The sequence below is a fragment of the Hemiscyllium ocellatum genome, chromosome 3 (assembly GCF_020745735.1).
Source record: "Hemiscyllium ocellatum isolate sHemOce1 chromosome 3, sHemOce1.pat.X.cur, whole genome shotgun sequence".
In the NCBI taxonomy this organism is placed as follows: domain Eukaryota; kingdom Metazoa; phylum Chordata; class Chondrichthyes; order Orectolobiformes; family Hemiscylliidae; genus Hemiscyllium; species Hemiscyllium ocellatum.
In genome coordinates this window covers 56,084,394-56,108,106 of record NC_083403.1, presented here as the reverse complement: position 1 = coordinate 56,108,106, position 23,713 = coordinate 56,084,394, and the positions used below count along the sequence as shown (strand labels likewise).

Below are 23,713 nucleotides of genomic sequence, written 5' to 3'. Positions count from 1 at the left end.
GAAAGATGATGGACAAGTCAGGAGAGCGGTGTCAATTTGGAGGCTTGAGACTGGGATAAGGTGGGGGAGGGAAAATGAGGAAACTAGTGAAATCCACATTAATCCCGTGTGGTTGCAGGGTCTGAAGGCGTCGGGCGGTTAGGGCTTGACAATGGAGGATGCCCAGGACCTGCATGTCCTTGGAGGAGTGGGAGGGGGGAGTTGAAGAGTTCAGCCATGGGGCAGTGGGGTTGGTCGGTGCAGGTGTCACAGAGCCATTCTCTGAAAGGATCTGCAAATTGGCATCCTGTCTCCCCGATGTAGAGGAGAGCACTTCGGATGCAATGATTACAGTATATGTCATTGGTGAAGGCACAGGTAAATTTCTGATGGATGTGAAAGCATCCTTTGGGGTCTTGGACAGAGGTGAGTGGGGAGTTGTGGGTACAGGTTTTGCACTTCTGGTGGGGGCAGGGGAAGGTGCTGGGAATTGGATGTGGGCTGATGGGGGTGTGGATCTGACAAGGGAATTGCTGAGGGAATGGTCTCTCCGGAAAGCTGATAGGAGTGGGGAGGGAAGTATATCCCTAGTGATGGCGACCAGCAGCCGACTAACCACAGACATCTACTACAAACCCACAGCTACTTGGACTAAACCTCCTCCCACCCTGCTTCCTGTAAAAACGCCATCCCTTATGCTAATTCCTCCATCTCCGCTGCATCTGTTCCCAGGATGACCAATTCCACAAAATCCTAGTCGGCCTCCTTCTTCAAAGATCACAATGTTCCCCTCCCATGTGGTCGATGCTGCCCTCCAGCGTATCTCCTCCACTTACCGCACCTCTGTCCTTGAACCTAAGGACGGAACATCCCAGGGTCCTCACCTTCCCTAACACTCTAAACCTCTCCCCTCGCACCATATAGCATAAATGCTGCCCCCTCCAAACTTCATTTCAGCTCCGATGAAGAGTTATCCAGACTCAAAATGTTAGCTTACCCTCTCTCCATGGATGCTACCTGACCTACTGTGTTCTCCAGCACTTTTTGTTTTCAAGTAGTAGAATACATCCAACTTGGGCTATGTAAAGAAACAGGTTTTCAAATGTGTTTTTAACTTACTGTAAACATTCCTTCTTAGCGAGAATTTATTTGTACCAACAAAATTTGTACCATGTGTGATAGTTTATTCCATCAATCTGTTACTCAAATGCCAATGACATACAGTGTAGCCAGGTAAGAAAATGATCAAAGGGTCATTTAAAAGATCACCAGACAAATCCTCTTTCCAGGAGAGATGGAATGTGGGAGATGAAGAGTCATCTAGACTTGAAAGGTTAGCTTGCTCTCTCCATGGATGCTGTCTGACCCACCGTGATCTCCAGCATCTGTTGTATTAAGGGACATCAGCGATTGACCCTTCAAATGTTTATGTTAAAGTTTTTGAAAATGACTGGCAATTCTTAACGCTGCATCTCCCCACCCCCGACCACCCCACTCCCCCTCCCCCCATCCCCAAGTACCTTTCCCCTGCCACTTTATTCTCTAAGAAAAGAAACAATGGAATGCAAACTTCCATATTTATAATTATTAAAATATTTCCATTTAGCTCGGCTCAGTGAGACCCATTAATGCAGACCTGCTGCACACTTTGCCAGTTGACCGTTCTCTTGGGGGCAGCAGTAGCTCTGTATCAGTCCAAGGCAGATCCAAAGCTGCTGACTTTTAAAAAGAATAAAACTGCTCCAGACACAATTGGCAGTGACATCAACAGAGCAGTTCAGCAAGGGAGGAGACCCAAAATACCAACCAGCACAAATCTAGAAATGATGCAGTAACAGGTATTAAAACAAAAGCAAAATACTATGGATGCTAGTGATCTGAAATAAAAACAGCAAGTGCTGGAGAAACTCAGCAGTCCAGCAACATCTGTGGACACAGAAACTGAGTTAAATGTTTCAAGTCCAACATGACTCTTCTTTGAAACTCATAACAGTCATTCACTTTTTCTCCCAAGTGAGAAACACATGAAGCATGTTAAGGAGTTATTAATATCTCTCCACTGCCTTTTCCTTCACCTTCAAAAAGATAGAAGTTTCCATCATACTATTGGCTATTTTGGTATGAAAGAATATCATTTTAGCTAATGTGTTATTGGAGTTTTCAAATTATTTACAAAGGGGTTGTCCACAACATACAAATCTAATGCAATTCATGGGAAAAAAAATCTGCAGAACTACTCAAATTATTTGCACATGCTTTTCTTAAACACATTTATCTTCTTACAATCAAGTTATAAGATAGTTGAAAATCTTTGCTGTCTTCTACTGATCAAAAGAATCCTGCATGTTCTCTTCTCAACAAACTGTAAATGACTTGACAACTGAGTTACATCACAAAAACCTCAGAATATTTAACCATTCTTAAAAAGCGTAGATATGCATTAGTTGCAAACATTGCAACTGTTTTCACAGTTATGGAAGTAAAAGTTTACTAACCAATATATTTGAAATCAGATTGTGGAATACTAAAAACATTTTTTTGTGTTTTCCTGACATTCTTCTCTACTTGCTATTTAACAAGCTTGTTGAACATTTATTTTAAAAACAGGTTAAAATCTCCATCAAACAGCAGAAACAGAAAGTTCAGTCATGTTAAGTTCTCCCTACAAAACAATTTCAACGTCAATGCCCTTTCATTTTATTCAAAGTGCTTATATTGATTTATTCACCAATGGTTTTTGGTATAGGTTAGTTTAATTCTTGTTGCAGGGATGAGGTAAAAATATCTTTTGTTTGAAAGAAAAACTCTTGAGTTCACAGCTCAAAAATCTAAACTTATTAGATGGCATTTTATTGAAAATTACAGTAAGGTGAATTGATGGTAGAATGCAAATCACATATTTTAGCCCAGGGAATTGCTGCTATTTCAAAATGCCTGAAAATAATATCTTACCCTAGTGAAAAGTAAAATAATTAAGTGTGAACTCATCAACCAGATAGTGTACACTTCTGATTTCATCCTGAGAGGATTTTAATCTCAAGGTCAACAATATTCACAGAATATGGCTGCAAGTGCAGAATGTTCTGTTATTTTCGCCTCATGAGAAAAACCAAGATCATTCACCAACAACCATTTTGCCTGAGTTAAGAGTCTTGCATATTCCTGAAAGATCAGCAGGAACACATTAAATTTAATCCATAATATGGAGTCAAACCTTGTGAGAGCACACCCATCAAAACAAACCTTTCACTTGCTTTGGATGAGTTTGACCATAGAAATTTAAAAAGGACAACTATGAAGAGAAGTGCATTTCTTGGAAGTATTGCTTTGCAAAATCTGTCATACATAGTCTTGACGATAATTGTAAACACATTTCTACCAACTTTTAGGCCCGTTTTACAATCTTTTCCCCAAATACAACTGAAGTTTTTGAGCCTTGATATGTGTCTGAAAGCTAATTTTACATAATCATCATTGTTGAAAAGCTGATTGGGTTCAGTATAATACATTTCAAGAAACATCTTAATATGTTCTCACAGCAATACAGTGACTTGATTTATTAAAGTATAAATATATAAGTTTTGTTTGGAGGAGTCACAAGATGGTACTAGTAGCAGAATAATAACAAAGTAAAGATATCTATAATTTTATAACTTAAGTGTGAAAAATAAAAACAATATTTATGTTCCAATGATAAAAGATTGTTTCCTGTATCCTTTTCCAGAGATAGTTACTCCTATGTTTACAATTCAAATTATTGATAATGTACAAAGAAAAATGTCAAATCCTTGTATGCAGATTGAGAAAAATCTAATGCTTAATAGCTGCAAATCTCTAGCAAGTTTCTGTCAGTTGTTATATCTATCTCTCTCACCTGCAAAGTTATGACTGACTTGTTAAAATAAAAATCATCCTATCTATTGCATATGATAGCATTTCTTTGTATTTGGAGATTTTAGAATTTATTTGGTTCTAAAAAAATGGCACATCAACTTTTTATCCAAACAGAAACTAAAAATCTAAATCTGGGAACAGGCAGCCTAAAAGTCTGCTCAATTAATTCAATGGTGTTTTCTCATTAGGTATTAGATGAAAATGATAAATTATGAATTATTTAAGGCAAAAGTATAATTCATGACAATGTGCCCATACTAATGATTTCTTGAAAACCGCATTCTCTACAGGCAATTTTATTCCATAGTAAGTATTTGCCCAATTTTGTGTTTTTGATATACTCCCTTTTAAAAAAATTATGAAATAATTTGGTATTTCAAAGACTTTATGCTATCAGTACTCTCAAATAGGACCATACTTGACCTCAGAAGTAAATGATTAGTTCATGCAACTCCAAGTTCTTACCATGACACAGCTGCCAAGGCTGAGGTGCTGAAGTTCCAAGCAGAAGTTCAGAATGCTGAGCAGTGCTGTTTGCTGCCGTTATGGGACACATCAGAGGCAACGTGGATAGAGAAACAAAGGGAAAAGAGGTCAATTAGGCATTAAAACCTGTCACTGCCTTTCTCAAAATACTGCTCTAAACTTAGGTTACATCTACCACAAATGCAGTTTAATGAGTCCCAAGGTATTCAGACCATCGATTAGCTCATGGCCAAACAAATCATTACAGGCTCAAAATGCAGTTCCCTCTAGATGTGAATCTGCACAGATCGCTGTTACCAGGGGCTCTGTGCCTCTGAACACCTCTCCCTAAGGGAGGAATCTTGAAAATGCTGAGACCTTTTACTAACATGCAAGGCTGCTTGTGGCACCAGAATAGATCAGTGCTGTCCCAGAAATAAAGTGGCAACTGTGACATTCACAGATCAGACAACCTAAAGAAACTGTCAATAGTAAACCACCTAGAGTGGCAGAATCGAACAGTACTGACCACTGCCAACCAAAGAATTCCATAGTTAACTGGAATTTCTGCACACAAACCATATAGAGTAATGCATAGTATGAAAGTAATTATAAGCTGCAAGTCAATTAAATTATGCTGATTACAGCAACAGAACACAGAGTCAGTCGCATCATTTTATCCTCTGTCCTGCACTGAGTTACACAAAACAGAATAAAATAAATGATACATAAATATATCATATTGGTTGCTCAGCATCTAAATAAAGAATCAAGACTGGTAGCTGTCCAGAGCAATTGGTTAGATATTTAGCATATTAACATTCACAATAAATAAGAACAATGACTTAACAGTATTACTGCATATTATATGTTTCTAGCACAAAAATAGACCAATCAGCCCAGTAACTTCATACTGGAATTATGCTTCACATTAGCCTGTTTCACTCTTCTTCAGCTAATCCCATCAACATATCTTTTTATTCCTTGACCTCTCATGCCCTTATTTTGTTTCCCTTGAAATGAATCGATGCCATTGACCTCAATAATCTTGTGTTTCTATGATTTTGCAGACCATCAGGGATACTGAATTGGAGATGCAAAAGAAAATTGAAAACTGCAGAATAAATGAACCACTGGATCCCATTTACTTCTAAATTCTAAATCCAAGTTTTAGAACTTCTGCATCACTCAAAATGAGCCATAAACGAGTCACAGGTTGAAGAAATGCTGGTCATAAAATTAATCAGACATGTTGCTTCAATAGAAACATAGCACAGATGTTACCTTATTTCTAGGTTATTGGAACATTTTGCTTGAAGTGTGTAATTCAGGGAAAAACACAGTAAGAAGCCCTCCCCAACATTTAAGGTAAAGTAAATTATTAGTTTGTGAACATTGATATACACAACAATTAATGTAAAAAGTATCTCTCTCTTTCATCTTTCTTGTTTTTTAAAAGCGTTCCAGTACATTTGCTCAAACGATCAGCTTCTGCGCTACTGAAGCTGAAAGGTGTACATGCGCAGTCCTGGGTGGTTCCGCTTCTGGTTTTCCATCTATTCTCATGAGGAAATGCTCACGTCATGTTCACCAATTCTCCCCAGTTGGTTTGGTTGGGTTGGGTTGAGTTGGATTAGGTTAAGAAACTGACCAGGTGTAGAGAATTTAAGCTACACAATTGCACCTCGTCACTCACTGGTACACCAAACCCCACTAAAAATACTGACTGGCATTGTCAGATTTCTGCAATGGGTCAATAGTAACAAGGCAAATTCCAATAGCAAATTACAAAACAATAGGGATATTCACACAGAGATAGACCATTACCACAATGACGACCAACACAGCCAGTAAGAGAAATAATACTAGAAATTCCCATGGTTGATGAAAACACAAACTGCTACAAGATGGTCTCCTCAGAGGGTTGGTAGTTTTACACCTCAGTTTTACTGCACTCTACATATAGTCTCCTTGGTTATTTCAGTTATTTTTGCATTGATGTAAATCCAAAGTTGAGTCTATTCTTAGAATTCCACTGCATTCAATTTTCAATAGATGTGTCTAGGTTCAGGCCAGATAGTGCACAGTACTTTCTGTATTCACTTAAAATTTCATACACCATTCACACTCTCTTGGGTTCACACTGAACTCATTTATCTTCTTGTATCTACTTAATAATAGGGAGGGACAGGGGAAAAGAGGATTGTTTTGATAATTTTCTTTTTCTGGCAGCAGAATAAACCAAAATCATTAGGATTTAATTTGGTTGTTCATCTCTTTCTTTTGGTGTCAGAGGCTGACTTGGATAAGCACATCACTGAATAGATAAAAACAACTCCCCTAATACTGAATACAGCCCTGGTTCCTTTTCCTGCTTTATTCAGTTAATCTGATGTAGATATCCTGCCACTTTATAAGGTATTCTCTTATGAAAAATCAAGCTACCAGAATTTGGGAAGATATGCCACAGTGTAAAATTACTGGGCAAAATAAAACAAATGAGTAAATAAATCAAAGCTAGCTGCTGTGGAATAAAAAATGGAACAAGGTTTTATTTTGGAGTAGGCAATTCCAAGAGATAATGCAGCACAAGGAACTGCACACTCAAGTTTGGCATCTTATCTCATCAAATGGTTTTTGAAATAATAAAATGTATATCACCATGACAAAACTGAAAGAGTAGCTGCCTTATTCCACATATGCTGTTACACCATTTCAACATTATGATTGCCTTTCATCTCCCACTATAGCTTCCCTCTATTCCCCCTTTTTCACAAGACCTACTCATGACTTATTATTGACACTTATCTAACCCACGCAGAATTTCAAAAAAATATGAACAGTAACAGAGTCCCACAAAGGTATCATCACCCAGTCAATTAATTTGAACACTCCAAAATTTTATAAAAACAGAAAATGCTCCAAACATCTACAAAATACAGATTAAACATACCAATTGTCTCTTATTAAATTAATCTTTAGCCAAACCACAGACTACAATTGAACCTAATCCAATGATTCACTTAGAAAAATGCAAAATGTGAAGAAACTGTTATTGATCAGATTTGCCTCTATACTACCTTTTCCTCTTTGTTCATGTCTGTGCAATACAATTATTTTAGCACATTACAGTGCTGTTCTACCACTTCTCTCCTCAACTGTCCTTCGTCTGTCCTTTGTGTCTCCTGCAAAGCAGCAATATCAATGCTGAAGTGCCTGAATTCATGTGCAACAAGGGATGATTGTTTTGCTTGTCATTCATGAGAGTTCATACATTCCAGATTCTGAGATTGAGCTTGACTTTGCTTTTCAGACAGTAGGTAGATGAGCCCACTGGAAATGGTTTTCTAGCCAGATAGGTGACAGAACAGACTACTTTTAGGGCATCTTTTATCAACCTGGCTCAGATCAAGTTCTGGTCCATCTCTCTCAATACTACCTCTCATCTAAGGCTGACATTGATGAGGAGACTCAACATAACATCTAATTTATGAGTGCCTTCTTTACACAACTAAAAATCTCCTCTGACAACTGGGACATCTATGCTGATACCAAGATCCTTGTGCATAAGGCAGTCATCCTTCCAACTCTGCTGTAAGCTCCAAAACTTGGACTACATATCCTTGCCACCTGGAGACCCTTGAGAAGTATCATCAAAACTATTTGAGACAAACTCTCCACAACAGCTGGGAGGACAGGCTTACTAACATCAGCTTCCATGAGGCAGTCAATAGTAGCAATATTGAGGCCATGATCATCCAAAATCAATTCTGCTGGACGTGCTTAGGACGATTGAGTTCCAATTGCCAAAGCAAATCATCTTTACCCAGCTCAAGGAAGGCATGCAAATGTGAAGAGGACAAAGGAAATGCTTCAATGACTTCCTGAAGGCTTCCCTTAAGAAATGCAATGTGGATTGCAATACATGGGAGACCCACCTTCAGAACAAAATTACTTAGAAGAAGCTGTATGAAAAGATGCAATTCTTTGGCAAAAGGAAGTATGAAAAGGAACTACAGCAAGGAATACTAGAGATTTCCACATCCTGGAAACACCCACCAAATGTGTGGTTGGAGATGGGGCTCTTGGATCTGACTGATCAGCCACAGGAGACCCACCCGTGACCAGTGACATTGAATTGCTTGGAGGACAATCACACTCATTAATGAGTGATTGCTGAAAATGAGTCCTGTGCTGGATACTAGCTCTTTTTTATAATATTTGTTATTGTGTAGCTCAATAATCTTGAATTTTCAGTCTGAGTGGGGAGGTACACGATAAAATTGGGCCTGCTGTGTCAGAAGGAGAGTGGTCACAGGGGGAGTCGAAGGCAGGCTGGTTAGAAGGTCTAGTTAGGTTCTCTGGGTCTTCGTCCCAGTAATTTTACAAGTTGTTAGGTTCATTGCCAACATCCATTGCACATCCCCACTTTCCTCTTCCCTCACCAGCCCTATAGGTGTCTCACACACACATGTAAAATCAATAGTAATGATGTCCCTACCTATTCCCTATGGTCCTCAGTAACTACCATGGACAGACCTCAAAAGCCACGTGGGAAAAAAAAATCCTAAGGATCAAACAGAGTTCTGACACCTACATTCTTGATTGGGTAAAATAAACTCTCCCAATCATAAAATTCAAAGCTTCTAAATTTCAAGTGATTAGCTTCTGCAAGAGTTTAATCAGATTCCTCATCAAAGACAGCTAATAATTTAATAGCTTCTTCACACCATTGATTGAATAATAAACTCAAAACACTCTGCGGAGATCACTGAAGATCTTGAAATTCAGCCACATATTCAAAAAGACATAAGGATAGTCCATGGGGAATCAACTGCAAAGAGCTTTACTGAAACTGTTCTATCTGATGTTACTTTGTTTCTAACATACAGCTGTGAATCAAAGTAGTCCATCAGAGCTTTACTTTAACTCTTATTGACACTTGAAGCTTAGGGCATTGAAAAAGCTCCAGAACTTACTCAACAGAGCATTTCTGGGGACTTCATCAATTCAAGATTTCCACACTTCAGGTTAATATCCTTGCAACAACCAAAATGGGGGTCTGTTTGAACTTCGCACTGAGGTCAAATGTCCCTCCTGACTTTGTCTTTTCTTTACATTTGATCCACACCCTGTCCCATTTCCCCTGCAAGTAAAAAATTAATATGTCAGAAATGGAGCAAAATGTCTGCAGCAAGGGCCCACTCACTCTTTTTAAATGTCAGTGGGGTTTACTCAGATCCATGTGAATCTGGCTATAATATAGAACACTCTCAGCTGTAACATCACAGAGGTGTTAGTAGTGCACAAGGAGGCCATCCAGTCCACCACACCTGCACCTGCTCGTTAAATGAGCGTCACTTCCAGGGTCAATCTCTTACTTTTACCCCATATACTTGTACATTATTTTTACCCAAACAATCATCCATCGAATGCCTCAATTGAAAATTTACATTGACCCCTTCTGCCAATGAGGGGACATAAGGTAACATGGAAGTTGCATTTTCTCAAACTGTTCAAGCTAACTCATTATATTAAGATTCAGTGTAGGAGTTAGAAGTACACTTTGCATGATTTTACATGTTTAAACATGCAAGTCAATTAAAATATTTCAAGTTTTAGCTAGTTATATACAAGTATAAGTATCCTTCTCTTGTTTAATTATATGGCGTTCTCATTGTTTTTATTCAATGGTCTTTTTTTTCTCTGTAACAAGTTACTATACTGGAATCTATCCAAACATTGCTAGGTAGGCCCTGTACACAAAAGGCGGGATAACTCCAACCTGGCCATTTACAACCCCATCAGGCTGTTCTCAATCATCAGTAAAGTGATGGAAGGTGTCATCAACTGTGCTATCAAGCAGCACCTGCTCATCAATAGCCTGCTCAGTGATGCCCTGTTTGGGTTTTGCCAGGACCAGTCAGCTCCTGAGCTCATTATAGCCTTAGTTCAAACATGGACAGAGAGTTGAATTCCAGAGGTCAGGTGAAAATGGCAGCCCTTGACATCAACACCACATTCAACCTTGTGTGACAGTAAGGAGCCCTAGTAAAACTGGAATCAAAAGATATTACAGGGCAAACTCTCTGCTGGTTGGAATCATACCTGACGCATAGTAAGATAGTTGTCAGTTTTGGAGGTCAGTCATCTCAGTTGCATGACATCTGACGAAGTTCCTCAGGGGAGTGTTCTAGGATCAACCATCTTCAGCAGCTTCATCAATGGTTCTCCATCTATCATAAGGTCAGATGTGGGGATGTTCACTAATAATTGCACAATGATCAGTACCATTCACAGTTCCTCAGGTACTGAAATAGCCCACATCCATATGGACAAGCATTTGGTGATATCCAAACTGGGCTGAGACGTGGAAATAACATTTCCAACAAACAGATGTCAGGTAATGACCATTGCCAATCAGAGACAATCTAACCACTGCCCCTCAACATTTAATGGTGTTAGTATCACCGAGTCTCCCATTGTCAACATCCTGGTTACTATTGACCAGAAACTCAACTGGATTCACCTTTTAATTGCAGGGGCTACAACAGCAGATCAGAGGCTAGGAATACGGCAGCAAGTAACTCACCTCCTGACTCCTCAAAGCATGCCCACCATCTACAAGGCACAAGTCAGGAGTGCAATGGAGCACTCCCCACTTGTCTAGATGGGTGCAGCTCCACAACACTCAAGAAGCTTGACAACATCCAGGACAAAGCAGCCCGCTTGATTGACACCACATCTACAAGCATCCACTCCCTCCACCTCCAGTGCTCAGTAGCAGTAGTGTGCACTATCTACAAGATGCACTGCAGGAAAACTCAAAGGATCCGTAGACAGACCTTCCAAACCCACACCAACTTCCATCTAGAAGGACAAGAGCTGCAGATAGATGGGAATAACATTATCTGCAAAGTCGCCTCCAAACCACTCAATATCCTGACTTGGAAATATATCACCATTCCTTCAATGTCGCTAGGCCAACATCCTGGAATTCCCTCCCTAAGGGCATTATGGGTCAATCTATAGCACATGAACTGCAGTGGTTCAAGAAGGCATCACCACCTTTTCAAGGACAATTAGGGATAGACAATAAATGTTAGCCGATTAGCAATGCTCATGTCATCTGAGTGGCTCTTTAAACCTTCAGGAACACTGCTCCTTCAATTTAAACATTGAGTGCATTACAAATTTCCTTTGTCACACCTTTGGAAGTATGCCTTCAGGGCTGAACCCCAGATTTCCAGACTTCCCTTTCCAAACTGCACTGTTTTTCCTCTTTTAAGCTGCTCTTGGAAACACACATTTTTCACCAAGCTTCTGGTTATTGTACCTTGTATCCATCCATGTAACTCAAGGTTGACTGTTTTGACTGGATCTTTGTATGCAAATGGCCACAATTCATTCTTTTCTGAATAAACCTGATTTCTCTCTGCATTCCCATTTTTCTCTCCATTTTTCCTTCAAACATCTGGCAGTTTGGGAAAACCTATAATGAAAAGGTATTAGAAAGGATTCTGAGGGATAGGATTTATGACCATCTGGAAGAGCATGGCTTGATTAAACACAGTCAACACGGCTTTGTGAGGGGCAGGTCATGCCTCACAAACCTTATCGAGTTCTTTGAAGATGTGACTAGAAAAGTTGATGAGGGTCAAGCTGTGGATGTGGTGTATATGGACTTCAGCAAAGCATTTGATAAGGTTCCCCATGGTAGGCACATTCAGAAGGTCAGGAGGAATGGGATACAGGGGAGCTTAGTTGTCTGGATACAGAATTAGCTGCCAACAGAAGACAGCGAGTGGTAGTAGAAGGAAAATATTCTGCCTGGACGTCATTGGACGTCCACAGGGCTCTGTCCTTGGGCCTCTACAGTTTGTAATTTTTATTAATGACTTGGATGAGGGGATTGAAGGATGGGTCAGCAAGTTTCCAGACGACACAAAGGTTGGAGGTGTCGTTGACAGTATAGAGGGCTATTGTAGGCTGCAGCGGGACATTGAAGGGATGCAGAGATGGGCTGAGAGGTGGCAGATGGAGTTCAACCTGGATAAATGCGAGGTGATGCATGTTGGAAGGTCGAATTTGAAAGCTGAGTACATGATTAAGGATAGGACTCTTGGCAGTCTGGAGGAACAGAGGGATCTTGGTGTGCAGATACATAGATCCCTTAAGATGGCCACCCAAGTGGACAGGGTTGTTAAGAAAGCATATGGTGTTTTGGCTTTCATTAACAGGGGGATTGAGTTTAAGAGTCGTGAGATCTTGTTGCAGCACTATAAAACTTTGGTTAGACCGCACTTGGAATACTGCGTCCAGTTCTGGTCGCCCTATTATAGGAAAGATGTGGATGCTTTGGAGAGGGTTCAGAGGAGGTTTACCAGGATGCTGCCTGGACTGGAGGGCTTATCTTATGAAGAGGGGTTGACTGCGCTTGGACTTCTTTCATTGGAGAAAAGGAGGAGGAGAGGGGACCTAATTGAGGTATACAAGATAATGAGAGGCATAGATAGAGTCAATAGCCAGAGACTATTTCCCAGGGCAGAAATAGCTAACATGAGGGGTCATAGTTTTAAGCTGGTTGGAGGGAAGTTTAGAGGGGATGTCAGAGGTGGGTTCTTTACACAGAGAGTTGTGAGAGCATGGAACACGTTGCCAGCAGCAGTTGTGGAAGCAAGGTCACTGGGGACATTTAAGAGACTCCTGGACATGCATATGGTCACAGAAATTTGAGGGTGCATACATGAGGATCAGTGGTCGGCACAACATCGTGGGCTGAAGGGCCTGTGCTGTACAGTACTGTTTTATGTTCTATGTTCTAAAACCATACATCCACCCCTGCAGAGGTTGGCTACCCCGTTTTTAATGGAAAACAAAAGCTGGCTTTTTCCTGCATGCCATTTTTGCCTAGAGATGGTAGGGCTTTGGAAGCCCATTAAAAACATGGCAGATTTGAAAGTTCGTGAAGAAAACGGAAAGCCTCAAAAAATGCCATTTCGTTCGTAAAATTGTCTGTGATAAGTTTACTGAGCAACAACTACCAAAAACAAATTGACAGCTGTCAGTGCACAACAATCCTTTAAAATATACACTTGTAAGAAAAACACATACATGACATGTGTATTTAAAACAAAGTGAATGCCAAGAGGTCACTTGAAGGCTTTAAGGATTCTGAGAGCTATTATAACCAGTCGAGCTTCATTCTCACATTTTACCATGTCATCTAAATTTCACTATTCTTTTTCTTTCTTGTAATGATGCCTAGGTATCCATTAATTTCCATATAATAAGCACTGAATGTCAAATTCTTCAGTAACCCATTGCAGACCACCATGTAGTCAGTTTCTATTGTCAATCTCACTGTTCTCACAATACGCTTGAACACCATTAGAAGACACTAGATTCAAATGTCACAAACTCAATTAATACTTTCTGAACAGCTGATGAACAATAACAAAGTGAACACAAATTTTTTTCACTTCATTTTTTACTTATAATGGCAAAATATAGTATATTCAAGTTGCCAAAATACATAAAAATAAAAAAAAGATGCAGTGGAGGGAACAAAATAATAATAGTATTCATCAGGCACTCATACATCAATTAACCTTTGCTCTTGTGGGTTTTGTTTTCATTGGTAAAGCTCAGCTAAATTATCCATATAACTCTAACATCAATCACTGCATATAGAAGACTATAACATGCAACACTCATCCACTGTGAAGTAGATTATAGAAATATAGATTACTTAAACAGATAGTATCAGTTATCTCATATTCAGCACCTATCCCCTCAAATTCTTAACACTACATGTTCTGTCTCTTTATCTGCGAGCATGCTTTCAGCTACTTGGGGCCAAAACCCTCAATGCACAGCCTAATCCTCTGTCTTTCTTGATTTAAATCTATCCTTAAAACCTAGCATTTTGTTCAAGCATTGTTTATCTTTTTTTTGACTAAACATCCATTTGTCCTTGCAGCTCTGCCAAGTGCTGGGTAAAGTTTTGCAAGTGAAATGTGTTAAATTAATGCAAGTTCTTTTCTGCTTCATTCTTTGAATAGGAACCATGTCCACACACTTCCCTATGCTTTTCACTTTCGATTTTACAGAATACATACTTGGCACACAAAAGAAATAGTCCTCTATATCACTGCTGAAATGTAGTCTAATTTCATTATTTTCAAAAACAGAATCCATGCTTGAATCTAGGTTGCATCAACTAACTTGCTGATATTTTCATAAAACTGGATAGTTTATCTTTCTTCAAGGACTTTCGGGATAAGAAGGTCAGATGATTGTATCGTATGAATCTCTCTATCCACAGAATGAAGACTACTTTACCATTATCAATGATATAGTTCCTTCTTGAGATGGCAAAATTGTGTAACTAAAGGGAAGGAATAGTTGAAATGGAGTTTTAATATCAGCTGACAACATCTTGTTACCAAAAACATCAACAAGTGTTATGAGCAGTGCTCAAATTGATTGATGTAACATATTCTCATGTATCCCCTAAAGGATGGAAGACAGTATTTGAATCCATCTACAAGGTAGAATGATTCAGATGAAGTTTTAAAACTCTCACGGAAGAAAGCTCTCTTCTGCAGAGAGTGTTAGTTAATAGTTATGTTAATGAAGCAACAACTCTGAGCTTACAAGACCAAGTTAGCACAATGGAATGCTGTGAAAATTAATGTAATAAGTGAGGCCAGCACAGAAAAATGACATTTGCAGGAAGGAATAAAAACAAAAAATGCTGGAAATATTCAGCGGAGAAATAAGTAGCTTTAACAGTTCAGGTCAAGGGAACTTTACTACACCTTTCTTCTGAAGAAAGGTTCTCTACCTAAACACGGTTGAATTATCTCTCCTAAGTTGACAAAACAGTTTGGGTATAAAATATCCCGAACCTTTGGATTTTCATTCGGAGAGAGGGGGCAAACAGGAACTGGTCCACCAATCCCAGAATGAGTTCAAGAAGCCACAAAGGGTGTCAGGTGCCAAGGCAGGCTATTTTCATGTAGGCAATTGAATAAAGTGTGATGAGAGGCATTGTGATAAATAAAAGTATTATGGAACATAACAAGGACAAAGTGCAAGCATACACTCAAAGGTCCTTAGGCAAATTGGAAAGGAGACAGTAGAGTACGTAAAAATGGACTAGAATTTTCCTCCCATGGTGAGTAGGAAAACTCCTGGATGAGTGAGATTGGAAGTTAGGCTGGGAGTCAATATTGGTTGTTTTCTTATACAATCCCTAGCTCTTGCTCCTATACTCTGCCAGAACCTACTTGCCTCACATGATCCCTACCCATCCAAAGCCCCTATAGACGCCACACCGAACTTATGAGCTCTTGCCTCCCTTCCCATGGACTACTTTTCCTCTACCTTCCACGGCAACTCATCTAATATCAACCACAGGCAAAACTCAGTGACCATGCTGAGATGAAATTTCAGAGTATTCGTTTCAGAGTTTACTATATACAATGTGCCATTCGTAAAAAAATGCAATACATTTAAATTCCTTCAAGCATCTAATCCCAAGCAAAAATAAATATTTGTATTCATAATGTCACATCAAAAGACATCCAATCCTTAAATAACCTCCTTGAACTTACAATGCCACTCTGGCCCTGCCAACTATAACTACAGGTTCTGGAAAGTATTAATAATGCTAATGATAGAACTTAGGGTCATGATATCAAATAGATGTTGAAACTACCAGAACATATTTATTTTCAGCTCTTACAGATCCATATAGACATTTTTATTTCATTTTGTAGAGTGCTGGCCACTTAGATTACTTGACAGTTCTATGACCCACATACAGCCCTGAGGAGCACTACAACCTCTCTAAAGATTTCTAACTTGTAAATTGCAAGATAAGGAAATTGCTTGCTGCAACAAAAATTAGATTTGGCTTTAGTTAGCACTGATTCAAATGATCTCACTGAGTTTGGCTCTCTTTTCATCACGGAGTCATGTCCTGCCAGCCATCAGTTGCTATGCAAAGTCTCTGTGACGTCACAATAATTCAGCTCTACACTTGAACATTCGTCACAGAGCAGGTGAGTACCGGTGACTTGACATTGACAAATGCAATTCGAATGAGGGAAACAGAGTTATCCTAACATTTGATTGAATTTTGAGCCTTTAATTAAGGATTAAATGATTAAACATCTCAAGCATACGAAAATAATTAGAAGTAACCAGCACAGATTTCAGAAAGGAAGGCTGCGCTTGATAAACTTGTTAAAGGTTCTTGATTAGATGACAGCTTTGCTGGATAGAAAAGTGCATGGACGTAAGAACACGAGAAATAGGAGCAGGAGTAATCCTTAAGGCACCTTGAGCCTGCCCTACTATTCATTGGCTCAGTGGTTAGCATTGCTGACGTGCAGCGCCAGTGACCCGGGTTCGACTCCACCCGTGGGCGACAGTATGTGTGGAGTTTGCAAATGCACCCCGTGTCTTTGTGGGTTTCCTCTGAGTGCTCCGGTTTCCTTCCACAGTCCAAAGATGTGCAGGTTAGGTGGAATTGGCAATGCTAAATTGCCCATAGTGTCCAGGGATATGTAGGCAAGGTGGATTAGTCATGGAAAATGCAGGGTTTCACTGGTAGGGGAATTAGACTGGGTAGGATGCTCTTTGGAAGGTTTGGTATGGATTCGAAAAGCCAAATGACCTGCTTTCACATTGTCAGGATTCTATGATTCTGTTCTATTACATGGCCAATTCTTAACTCCACTTCCTTGCCTGCACTCCGTAATCCTAAATTCGCAAAGAGATCTAAACTCTGTGTATCTCAGCCACAAATAGATACAAGACAACTCAGTGAATGATCCACAGCCCACTGGGAAAGAGAATGCAAAAGATTTAGAATCCTCCCAATGAAGACATTTTTCCTCATCTCCTTCATAATTTAATGAGTCCTTATCCTGAGACTGTGAATCTGCATTCCAGGCTCCTTGACAGTGGCACTCATATTTCTAAAATGTTAGATTTGTAGGGTGCTTGACAGGGTAGACGCTAAGAAGTTGTTTCCCTTTGTGGGAGAGTCTAGGACGAGAGGGCATAATCTCAGCACAAGGGGTCGCCCATACAAGACGGAGGTGAGCAGGAATTTCTTCTCAGTCGGTGCAGAATCTGTGGAATTTTTCTACCGCAGAGGGCTGTCAAGGCTGGGTTATTCAAGGACGTTCAAGGCTGAGAGAGTCAGATTTTTAATTAGTAAAGGAATCAAGAGTTATAGGGAAAAGGCAGGCAAGTGGAGTTGAGAATTATCAGGTCAGCCGTAAGTCCATTGGTTGCTGCAGCAGACTCAGACTGAATAGCCTACTTCTGTCCTGACATCTTATGGTCTCATTTTAGTTGCTTCAGTTTCTCCAACACTTATTCTCTATTGACATTACTTAATGTACATTTTTCATTCCTCCTGCTGCCTTGGATACCTTCTATTTCTCGCATGTAATTTGCATCTGATATTGTGAAGACTGTATTCACTAATTTTAAAATTTTCCACAATTGATTCCCCTGTCTCAGCCTAATTTTACTTCAACTACTCTCCTAAAATACATGTATACGTTCTTACAGTCCATTTTATACTTCTGTATATGGTGTGGATCGACTGTCAGAAAGCCTTTGCAAAGGCATCATGCAGGAGACTGCTGGAGAGAACCAAGGGTCTGCATTTCAGACAGTAATAGTATATGGGATTACATGAGGAAAGGGTTGTATTCAGAGTGGTCGAAGGTGGTTTAGAATATCCTACAGGCTTCTGTTTGGGAAAGTTTGCGGTTCCTGAGAACTTCAATGATTTGAATATAGGCCTGGAAGAAATGGATCCAAATTTGCAGGTTATACTAAATGAGAAGGTTTAATAAATAAATTTGAGAACAAAAAAACTTGCAAGAAGATAGCACTAAGGTAACGTATCAGGCATGAAAAGTCACGAGGCATACAATGGTACAGTTTGGTAAAGAGAATGTTTTTTAAAATGTCCAATTTGAATGGGTATTGAATTAGATAGAAGTCCAGGTAGATTAAAAAAAAGTATATAGCTTTTATGATTTTCCCCATTTTACAACAACAGTTATTCTTCCCACATAACTAAAGGTAGTCGTGAACTTTTGTGAAGCTATGGAATCAGACAAATGATTGAGCTGACACCAACTTGAAGAAAATTGCAAAGCAGTCTCAAGTTGTGTTAAAAACCTCCTGAGAGAATGTGTCATCATTTACAGTGCACTTTTTAGCTATTTCACTTTTGTCAAATATTTATAATTTGGACTCGTTACCATGTTCAAAAACTTGTAGATTTCACCAAAAACTTGTAGAATTTCACTACGTACAAACAGCTTCATAGATATAGTGAGAATGCAGATTTGCAGCCAGATAGTAATGTAACTCCCATACTCAAGATCACTCACTGTAGCTCAGAAAGAATAAATCACATCCCAATTACTTTCCTGCATCTCTTGATAGAGAATGTTTATGCAATAAGCATTTGTGAAGTCCGTATTTATTCTTAACTATTACCAATGATGCTTCTAAATCCCAAAAAGACAAATGAAATTGGCAGGATCTATCCTGATTCCAGGTGAGTTGTAACAACAGGGGCAAGTTCACACAATATGACTATTCAATCTTAAACATAAAATTATAAAGTAATGGAATCACTCAAAACAGAACTGTTTGTGAAATCCTTTCTAATATATATTCTGTTAAATTTGTTATACTATTCCTAAGACAAGCACTTCTTTCATTTAAAAAATAAACAAGCACGTTAAGCAATTCGCTGTCAGTGCCAATCACCGCAGGAGCTCCTACCTCAATTTTTGTGCGGTAAACGACCAGACGTCGGAGACCTGAGATCTTAGCAATATGGCAGAAAGCCTGAGTGTTTAGTTTATCACAGGATGAAAGGTTCAGCTCCTGGAGGTTTGGGCACATCTGAGCAATAACCTCGAGGCAACTTTCATTCAGGAAGTGGCAGCAGGCCAACTCCAGACGCACCAGCTCATATCCACACACTTGCATGAATCTGCACAGGAAGCACAGCAATCATAGGGTTAAATCCTGTCAAAGTAGTAGGCGTCAAGCTGTGAGCGTATGCGCCAGACATCACATAAAGAGGCAACGTCAAGAATAAGCTATAGAAAAACAGCAGATGTTACACTGGAAGTGAAAAGGTGCAAAGTTCTGAATTAATATATGGAACAGATCTGAAAATGGGTTACTGCTTACAGATTTATTCATCCAATAGGTAAACTGACACCTTAATTAAAGCAGTCAAGTACTGCTGCTTTTTATTTTAGAAAATGATCTAACCTGTCAATTTGAAAATTTGTTTCATTTAAGAAATAAAACAAGGGTGTATAAGCAAATGCCATAATATGAAGGATGGTCCAGCAATGTTATCCCATCCTTCAGATACTTACGTGCCTATTGTGCATTTTGGGTATTTCTTCTTTTTATTTCACAAAACACAGAAGGTAAAACTTTATATTCACTGTATTTAAATTAAAAACAGAGAAAAAAACAAACTACAAAGTCTCTGTCATCATCATTCAGTAACAACATAGTCAAGAACAATTGAGGTGAGCTGCAAAGTATAAGATAACAAAGAGGAACAGATAAAAATTAGTTTTTACTTTGGGAAGATCCCTACATATGACACATCTAATAAATATTTGATTACCAGCAAAATACTGAGAAAGGGAATGTTATTTGTTAAAGATGTAAAAAAGAAAAGTGAGTCACTAGTCAATTTCTTAAAATTCTAGAAAATCAACACATTATGTTGAAAAATGTTTGTTGCAGGAAGTTAGAAACTCATTTTGGTCAAATGGTTATCATCTAATTCTTCTAAAACTGCAATAGGTTTCTCCTCAATAAATCAATTCTTGCATTTTTGCCACACTAGAAAATGTTGAATTTTGTAGACATTGCATCAATGCTTTGCCATTATAGCTTGTGTGCTTTGAATTAAGTAGGAAGAAAAGAGCTGGTAATTAAAAATATTTATAAACATTTGTAATTAGCCTGGGAGGACAACATCTTCCAAAATGGGTGCATCATATAATAGAGTTAGTAGAGAATATGAAGAGGAATCCCCTGACTGCAACATTCAGATAGACTGTTTGTACTTTTCAAACAGATAGTGCAATACCAACTTCAGTCAATGTCTCTTGGCAAGTCTTCCAACCTGACTACATTGTCACAAGGGACAGGCTGACTGGTAAGGCTTGTTTTAGAAGAATGAGAATGGAGAGGGAATGAAAGGGATACCATACTCTAAATTAAAAAATTAAAGGAAAAATTTAAAAGGGAGAGATGCTGAATTAAATTAAATTAAATTTCAAATATGTCTAGTGCTTAAGCTGACCGAATATTCACCTCTGCTTCCAAAAAGTAAGCATCACCAGATGTAATGCAAAAAACCCCCTGTTTTACATGTAAAGGGTTTCTAAAACAACAACCACTGACAGTCAGGTTTTTAAATAAAGGGAACATTATACCTTACAAAAGAAAACTCATAGATGGCCTGACATGAAGTCTCGGTTTTTGAAACACCTGGACCTCACACTATCAGGCACATAGAGAGCTGAGCTGCAAATGTGTTGCTGGTCAAAGCACAGCAGGCCAGGCAGCATCTCAGGAATAGAGAATTCGACGTTTCGAGCATAAGCCCTTCATACATAGAGAGCTGAGGCCTATTACACTCTGATTAGTGTTATACATTTCCATTTGTTAAACTAATGTGGAGTGAAATAACGACCAGCATAAAAACTGTGCACCGGGCTTATCAAAGTTAATTCTTCGGGGTTGCTCCCATAATGCAGTGTCACTGCTTCAGCAGTGCTTCAGAGCCCCAGTGCTTGTTTAGAATAGGTATTTTAGAAGATGTCAGTCAAAAAAAATCACATTTTCCTCCTGTGTGGCCTTCCCTTTTCAATATGGTCAAATCACCTCCCTCCGCTGCACTTATTTGATCTTTAAAGACTCGAGGGGTCATCGACCAGTAAACTCACACGCTGTCAAAAAAACATGCTGCAAGATCCTTTAGTGCTCCTTCAATAGCTCCTTCAATGGTACTTGCCATTCTCAGTGTGCCATCAATATGTACTAGGAACACCAAAACATCTTTAAATGAGGTGTTTGCATCATTTGATGAGTTCAACTCCACGATCACAGGTCAAGATTACCAGGCCCATACTATCAGCTCAACAATGTCTGCTCACTAATGACAAACTTGAATATTTAAAATTGTTTGGTGCCTGCAGTAAATTAATTTTATTCAAGAATTACATTAACACTGACCTGCGAAATCCTTGCGTGGAAATGGATCCCCTATTCCCAGTCCAAGACAGATTTAAAAACTGCACAAGAGCACAGCGTGACTGCAGGTGCTCCAGAGAGCCATCATTCAGGCCTGCCCAATAAGGCTGCAAACTGAGCTGGACATACTGGAGAGGATCATAGCAATGTTGGTACAATAATTTGCAGGTCTGTGCCAACTGGCAAAGGTCTGGCACTGTCAGGTGACTGAGGATCAGCTGGATTAACTGTGGGAAAAGAAAATGAACAGCAGAATTAAAACAAAACAGGTCCAGCTTTATTATGCTCTACCTCATACATAGGCACACATGAGATGACAGCAGCTATCATCAAATAAGATATTACTTTAGAATTTCAGTTTTTTTGGGAGGAATCAGAACAATTGGAGAGACTTTGTTCATATTCAACAGAGATTGCTTTGGACTGATTGCACCGTCAGCTGTTACCCACAAGGTCGACTTAGTTTGTGTAGCTTTCAAATACACGATGCCGAACAATTCTTCCTTGTCATTTTCCTCACTGCTTTACTCCTCTTCTGAAAGCTCTGATTCCTTTGAGGATAGCTTTTAGATGTTCAGTAAATCACCCAAGTAGTTGTTACTGTTGCGAAAGGTTGGCAGGGTCCATAAGTCCATCTGCTAAGACTGATTATTACTGACTCAAACATTTAGGTCTTTACTGGTGTGGGAATGTGAGCAGATTTTTCATTTCTGAGTAAAATGGCAGAGAGAACATAAGAAAGAGGAACAGGATTAGGCCACTCAACCCCTCAAGTCTGTCCCACCATTCAGCAAGATCATGGCCCCAGGCCTCAACTCTTCTTATCATGCCAGCTCCCCAGAGTCCTTAATTCCTTGATATTTCAAAAATCTATCTACCTTCTCGTTAAACACTTTCAGTTATCTATCCTATCTGAGGTAGAGAATTCCAGACTATCAGTTCTGTTTTGAACTTCTCCAATGCCAGTGTATCTTTGTTTAAATACATGAACCAAAACTATATACAGTACTCCAGGTGTGGCCTCACCAACACTCTGTACCTCTTGTCCACACACTCAACCTATCTATTTTCCTTTGTAGATTCCTTATGTCTTCATCACACCTTGGCCTCCCACTTAATTCTGCACCATCAGCAAATGTGGATGCATTACACTCTGCCTCCTTCTCCAAGTCCATCATGTAGATAGTAAACAATTGACGCCCTCCAACTGATTCTTGCAGCATTCTATTTGTTACACATTTCCAAAATGGAAAGACTCACTTATTCTGAGTCTTTGCATCCTGTGTGTTAACCACTCCTCAATCAATATTGATACACGACCTAAATACTGTGAGCTCCTATCTTGTGCAACATCTACACCTTTATGTGACCCCCATCGACTGCCTTCTCTATACCCAACAGCTACTGGCTCCCCTTTTTCAACTCTGCTTGCTATATCCTCAAGGAACTCTAAGAGGTTTATCAAACAGATTATCCCTTTCATAAAGCTCGGTTGACTCTAGTAATATGAAGCTTTTCTAAATGCCCTGCAATTTCTTCCTTATTAACAGAGTTTACCTGGCCTATAATTTCCTGCTTTCAGTCTTCAACTCTTCTTGATTAGGTATGTCACAATGATGATTTTCTACTCTGTTGGAGTCCTTGCAGAGTACAATGAACTCTGGAATATTTTGAGAAATACCTCCACTATCTCTGCAGCTATTTCCTTTAAAATACTAGGAAGCAGACCATCTGGTCCAGGTGACTTGTCTGCCTTCAGTCCCCTTAGTTTGTCAAATACTTTGTCCCTCATGATAGACACTGTTCGAAGATCTTTCCTCCCATTAGTACTTCAGGCCAGTTATAATGTTCTCCATCATGATGATCAATATAAAATATTGCTTTATATCATCTACCATATCTCTTTTATCCATTATCAATTCCCTAGTTTCATCCTCCTAAGGTCCAACACCCACTTTAGCTACTCTCTTTTTATATACTTGCAGTTGCTTTTGTTGTTTGGTTTTATATTTATTGTCAATTGACTTACATA

General features: G+C 39.2%; 1 protein-coding gene across 2 annotated transcripts in view; it reads right to left on the bottom strand.

The window, feature by feature from the left end:
• Positions 1-23,713, bottom strand: part of fbxl4 (F-box and leucine-rich repeat protein 4) — a 108,092-nt gene that overhangs the window by 12,576 nt on the left and 71,803 nt on the right. For both annotated transcript variants that reach the window (XM_060820799.1, XM_060820809.1), the window contains exons 4-6: positions 21,664-21,908; positions 19,171-19,384; positions 4,339-4,410 (exon numbers count right to left, since the gene is read on the bottom strand). In XM_060820799.1, coding sequence (XP_060676782.1) covers positions 4,339-4,410; positions 19,171-19,384; positions 21,664-21,908 — 531 coding nt within the window. The remainder of the gene's footprint in view (positions 1-4,338; positions 4,411-19,170; positions 19,385-21,663; positions 21,909-23,713) is intronic.